At 49.1% G+C, this 6,649-nt stretch overlaps 1 protein-coding gene across 1 annotated transcript in view; it reads left to right on the forward strand.

Moving 5' to 3' along the window:
- The window catches only part of ACAN (aggrecan), a 42,889-nt gene that overhangs the window by 20,381 nt on the left and 15,859 nt on the right, over positions 1 to 6,649 (forward strand). The window contains exons 12-13 of the mRNA XM_006867166.1: positions 10 to 2,200; positions 3,549 to 3,565. Of these exons, the coding sequence (XP_006867228.1) occupies positions 10 to 2,200; positions 3,549 to 3,565 (2,208 nt within the window). The remainder of the gene's footprint in view (positions 1 to 9; positions 2,201 to 3,548; positions 3,566 to 6,649) is intronic.

Raw genomic sequence — 6,649 nt, forward strand, 5'->3', positions numbered from 1 at the left:
CTGGAACAGAAGGTATAGAGACTTCTGCTTCTGGAATAGGAGACCTCAGTGAACTTTCTTCTGGAACAGAAGGTATAGAGACTTCTGCTTCTGGAGTAGGGGACCTCAGTGGATTTACTTCTGGAAGAAAAGGCATAGAGACCTCTGCTTCCGGAGCTGAGGATTTTAGTGGGTTGCCTTCTGGAAAGAAAGGTTTGGTGGGATCTGCTTCTGGACCTGTGGACTTTGGAACTCTAGGAAGTGGGCAAGCTCCAGAGGCAAGTGGTGAATATTCTGGTGGGGAGCTGGGAAGTGGCACATTGTCTGGCCTACCTGACTTTAGTGGCCTTCCATTTGGGTTCCCAACTATCTCCCTAGTGAATACTACATTGGTGGAAATGGTCACGGCCACCACTTCAGGGGGACTCGAAGGGAAAGGAACCATCGGAATCAGTGGTGCTGGAGAAACATCTGGGCTGCCGTTCGATGAGTTAGACATTAGTGGTGGAACTAGTGGACTACCTTTAGGAACTGAACTCAGTGGCCAGGCATCTGGTTCTCCTGACATCAGCGGGGACACATCTGGAGTCTTGGGTGTTGGTGGGCAACCATCTGGCTTTCCTGACTTCAGTGGGGAAACATCTGGGTTTTCTGAGGTGACTGAGCAGCCATCAGGGTTTCCTGGCACCAGTGGTGAAACATCTGGAGTGACTGATCATAGTGGACTGTTCTCTGGACAACCAGATGTCAGTGGAGAAGGATCTGGAGTTGTCTGGGGCAGTGGTCAACCAGTAACTGACCTAAGTGGAGAAACATCTGGGGTCCCTGATCTCAGTGGGCAGCCAACAGGGTTGCCAGGGTTCGGTGGGTCAACATCTGGAATCCCTGATCTGATTTCTGGTGCTGTGAGTGGCAGTGGTGACTCTTCTGGCATTACATTTGTGGACACTAGTTTCGTAGAAATGACCCCTACTACGTTTAAAGAAGAAGAAGGTTTAGGATCCGTGGAAGTCAGTGGCCTTCCTTCTGGGGAGGCAGATATGTCTGGGACAACTGGAATGGGGCAGATCAGTGAACAATCTTCTGGAGAAATCGACTCCAGTGGATTTCCATCCCAGGCTCCAGAATCCAGTGGCCTGCCAAGTGGAATAGATGAAGCCAGTGGAGAATCTTCTGGAGTTGAGGTTGGGAGCAGCCTGCCTTCAGGGGCATATGAAGGCAGTGGACTTCCATCTGTTTTCCCCACCATCTCTCTCATAGACAGAACTCTGGTAGAATCTGTAACCCAGGCCCCTACAGCCCAGGAAGCAGAAGGGGCCTCGGGCACTTTGGAATTCAGCGGTACCCATTCTGGAGCACCAGACATGTCTGGAGGCCATTCTGGGTTTTTGGATGGCCTAAGTGGGCCACAATCCGGGCTTGGAGAGTCCAGTGGGAACCCTCCGAGCACTCCACATTTTAGTGGAGACTTTTCCAGGAACACCGATGTAAGCGGAGAACCTTCTACAGCCATAGGCATCACTGGGGAAGCCTCACAACTTCCAGAAGTTACTTCATTCACTTCTGGTTTTGTGATGGGTACCACAGAGCCAAGTCTTTCCCAGGAATTCAGCCAAAGACCTCCTGAGACACACTCCCAGGTTTTTGAGTTCAGCGGGGAAGTCTTGGCATCTGGGGACATTAGTGGAGTTACACCAACTTTCCCCAAGTCTGGGGTAGAAACGTCATCTGCTCCACAATCCAGCAGTGAGACATCTGAGGCTGGCGTGACTGCTACCCCCGAGGGCAGCGGGAAAACTTCCCTGTCCCCGGCTCTGAATGGAACTACGTCCATCCTGGGTGGGAGCCGCAGCCCATCTACTTCCCAGGAAAGCCCCAGTGAGGGGTCAGCCACCCCAGAAGTGAGTGGAGAGCCAACTTCACCCTATGAACTGGACACTCGCACCTCAGGCTTGTCTTGGGCTCCACTCCCAACTTCAGGAGACAGAACTGAAACCAGCGGAGACCTGTCTGGTCACACGTCAGGACTGAATGTTGTCATCAGCACCAGCGTCCCAGAGGCTGAGTGGGCCCAGCAGACACAGCATTCTGCAGAACTACACCTGGAAGTCCAGTCTTCGGGTCCCTTGCGCTCAGGAGAAGAAACCCCCAAAACTGAAACAGCCACCCACCTAATAGATGCTGCCGTGCCAACTTCTCACAGAGAGACAGGTGAATCGGGGCAACTTTCAATGTGCTTGGGTGGTTCAGAGGGCAGGCGTGTAACACTGTAGGAGGCAGACCCAACCAAGGTTCCGGGCACTGCCTGTTTACCAATTCCATCACCATTGGCTGGCAGCTATTTTCATCTCTCTGAGCCTCATCTGTAAAGTGGGAACGGCACAAGAGAAGATTAAATACATGTCGTTGTTGTTGTTAAGTGCCGGGCAGTCGAGTCCGACCCATAGCGACCCTGATTAGGGTTTCCAAGGAGCAGTGGGTGAATTTGAACCCCCGAGCTTGCTATTCAAACTGACCTTACGGTTGCGTGCTTATCCTATGGTTGCGTTGCTTATCGCAACACCAATCCCTCGATGGCACAACCAGTTAAGCACTCAGCTACTAACTGAAAGGTTGGAAGTTCAAAGTCACCCAGAGATGCCTCGAAATAAAGGCCTGGTGATCTGTTTCTGAAGTCACAACCCTGACCGTATGGTTCTGTAACACATGGGGGCACCATGAGTCAGAATTAGCTTAATGGGAGTTTTTTTAAATGTGTGTAAAACGTGTGCTCAGCTCATACTCTGCACACAGTGTACACTAACCAGGATTAGTGGTTGTTGTTAGTACAGTGGAGTTGTAGCACACGAGCATCTTCAGGTGTGTGCCTCTCTCTGTGCCTGGCCCCGGGAGACAAAAAGTTGGACTCTGTAGAATAACCGTTAGCCATTCACTCACCACCACCGAGTCAATTCCCACTCATAGCAACCCCACTAGTCCGAGCAGAACTACTGCTGGGATTTCTGACGCTGTCGGTCTTTCCGAAGCACACTGCCTGGTTTGAACTGTCGATGTTTAGTTAGCAGCCCAGTATTTCATCCACAGCACCACCAGGAATAGTACTAGAACGTCCACTCAGCCATCCAGAGGGCGTGTGAGACGAGAGAATGAATCTGCTGATGACGTTTATGCCCAAATATAGTCTGTGTATGAGTAGGGTTAAAGGAGCCCTGGTGGCACACTGGGATAAGCATTGCACTGCTAACCTCAAGGTCGGTGGTTCAAACCCATCAGCCACTCCATGGGAGACCTATGAGACTGTCTGCTCCCATAAACATTTACAGTCTCAGAAACCCTACGGAACAATTTTACTCTGACCATAGGGTCATTAAGAGTAAGAAATGGCTTAATGGCTGTGGGAATGGGTGTAGGGTCAAACCCTGCACAACTTACAGAACTCTCGAGTGTAGTTAGTGTAGACAGTGTCCTGACTTTAGGTCTTGTGTCCCACCCCACAGATGCTGCTATGTGACAACTCCGTATTACTTACCATGATTGCTTTTTTTCACCTCAGCATATACGAGGGTCAGACCCGCTCTAATCCCAGGTACTAGACTTGGTGACTTTGAACTGAGAGGGCTTCTACAGTCAGAGAGAGATCCCCAGCTGCTATGAGGCAGGTGACCAGGTGGGACAGAGTCCCCAAGCCGGCCTCATGGACCCTGGGGGACCTCGTGCCCCGATCATGAGCTTACCCAGGGTGACTCAGTTCTTGATGAACAATCTCTCTCCTAGGGCTGTGGCCCCACCAGGTCCTGTGCCCAGGAGACAGGGGGGCGTGTTACATGCCTGTGTCCCCCTGGCTTCCCGGGTCATTGGTGAGGTCATCAGCCTGGGGTAGGCATGAGGACAGGGCTGGATGGACTCTTCCATCCCCAGAAGAGACTAGTTAGCCAAGACTCTGGCCTCTCCTTTGGGACTGGGGGAGACACACAGCGGTGGCTCAGGATAGGTTGTCTTGTACATGACAGTTCGGGAGAAAAAGCCTAGTCATTATAAGTAATACATTTTCTGCCATGCCATTGGTGATTTCACGGGTAGCATGGAAAATGTGCATGGATTTTGAAAGTAAAAGAAATGTTTGCAATTGGGTGAGTATCGGGTATAGTCAGTTCTAGTTTCCTAGAAGGAAAACTCCACTGGGGACTGTCTAGGGTCTCACAGAAAGCCCCTAAGGGCCTTCTATGCTCAGGTCTGAGTGGGGTTCAGATCCCCTTCTTGTCCTAATGGAACAAGACAGGGCTGTTCACCCCAATGATAGCTCAGAGGGTTGTGGCTGTGACTTCTGGCACCCACACCACTCCACGGCCCGTGTTTGTCAGGCACAGTTAATATACCTGTGGGACTTTGAGTATGATGCCTGGGGCCTCTGATTGGAAGGGGACTCTACAATGAAACAATTTGAATCTGCATGCCCGTTTATAGACACATCATGTATTTCACCATGATGACATTTTGTCTCTTCAGTACCACCACCCCTGAGGGCAGAAAGGCCCAAAGCTCCTGTCCTGGATTGGCTCTCACCTCTTAGCCCAGGACTCTCTCCCAAGTCCACCAACGAAGTCCCATGGTCTTTCATAAAGGACTTCACTGGTAGGACTCATATAAAAATGAAGATGAAACCTTGGGAGCAAACCACTATCCGATAAACAGTATCAGGCAACATATTCTAATAGCCTTTACATCATACACAAAAGAAGGATGATTCTGTGTTTATATATATTAACATATACTCAAATTAACATATCATTATATATGTTGTTAATGTTGTTAAGTGTCATCAAGACACTTCCAACTCATAGCGACCCTGGATAGCAGAAAGCTTTATCTTTCTTCTGCAGAGCAGCTGGTGGCCTCGAACCATTGACTTTGTGGTTCACAGTCCAGTGCTTATCCTGTAGAGCCACCACACTCTCCATATAATATATTGTTGTTGTTAAGTATCATCAAGTCAATTCCAACTCAGCGACCCTGTTTAGGGTTTCCGAGGAGCAGCTGGTGGGTTTGAACTGCTGGCCTTGTGGTTAGCCATCAAGTGCTTATCCTACAATGCCTCACAGTATATTTTATACTCATACTGTCTATGTGTTACTATATATTCTCTGTATAAACAGACACTAGAGGGGATATCTATTCCCTCTGTCTCCCATTAGGGTCAGACTTTGACCTAAGCACACCTGTACCTCCATGGCTCCAGATGGTGACCTAGAGAGGTCCAAGCCTTACTGGCAAGGGGAAAGTACTTTCAGTAGTTCTAGTGATCCCTGCTCTGGTAGTGTAGTGATTACAAATCGGTCTGCAAACCTCAAGGTCAGCAGTTGGAAACTACCAGCTGTTCCAGATGAGACTTTCTGCTCCTGTAAACATTTACAGCCTCAGAACCCCTGTTCAGGGTCTCTATGAGTCAGAACCGACTCCACGACACATAACCACCACCAGTGACCCCTAGACCATCAGCCACTCCTGATGCCTCCATCCTGGAAAACTCAGACTTTCACTATTGAGTCAGTTCTGACTCATTATGAGTAGAACTGTCCCGTTGTGTTTTTTTGGCTCTATTATAGAAGCAGATTGCCAGGCTTTACTTCCACAGCACTGTTGGGTGGGTATGAACCACCAACTTTTAGGTTAGTAATCATGTGTAAACCCTTTGTGCTGCCCAGGGACCTGGTAAGACCCTGTTGTTGTTAAGTGCCGTCAAGTCATTTCCAACTTATAGCAACCCTGTACAGGGTTTCTGAGGAGCAGCTGGTGAGTTTGAACCACCAACCTTGCACGTTTAAACTGACCTTGTAGTCCCAGTGTTCTTCTACGGTGCCACACCAGGACTCCTAGCCACATGCTTTCCAATGCACCATGACTACCAAGACTCCTCAGTCAGCCTTGGTCACGTGCGCTATCTTATGAGGTATTCCGCCTGGTGGACACTGTCTACATGCACACACACACACACACCCCTGCTTTCCCGGGTATGTAGAAAGGAGGGAGGCTCATTTTGGGTCCAAGTTCTATGGAGCTCAGTTCAATGGGACTCAGTTCAGATTGCAAATAGGATGTTAAGAACCGGGAAAGCCTCCAGGACCAGAGCCCTACTTCTACCTCTTCAGCATCTTTCTCTGTTCTCAGCAACTTTTTTGACCAACCTAATACTTCAGGCCACCACTCCTCTGTCAGTTTGTCGTAGTGTGGTGGCTTGTGAGTTGCTGTGATTCTGAAAGCTATGCCACTGGTATTTTAAATACCAGCAGGGTCACCCGTGGTGGACAGGTTTCTCATGAGCTTCCAGACGAAGATAAACTAGGAAGAAGGAGTCACGAACTACTTCCGAATATTTAGTCACTGAAAACCCTATGAATAGCAGAGAAACACTGTCAGATACAGTGCCAGAAAATGAGCACCTCAAGTTGGAAGGCACTGAAAATGTAACTGGGGAAGAGCTGACTCCTCAAAGTAGAGTTGAACCTAATGATGCGAATGGAGTAAAGCCCGCGAGACCTTCATTTACTCATGAGGCACAGCTCAAAATGAAGAGAAACCGCTGTAAACATCCATTGAAAATCAGAACATGGAATGTATGAAGTATGAATCTGGGAAAATTGGAAGTTGTCAAAAATGAAATGGAATGCATAAA

This window comes from Chrysochloris asiatica, unplaced genomic scaffold, assembly GCF_000296735.1.
Source record: "Chrysochloris asiatica unplaced genomic scaffold, ChrAsi1.0 scaffold00101, whole genome shotgun sequence".
NCBI classification, from domain to species: Eukaryota; Metazoa; Chordata; class Mammalia; order Afrosoricida; family Chrysochloridae; genus Chrysochloris; species Chrysochloris asiatica.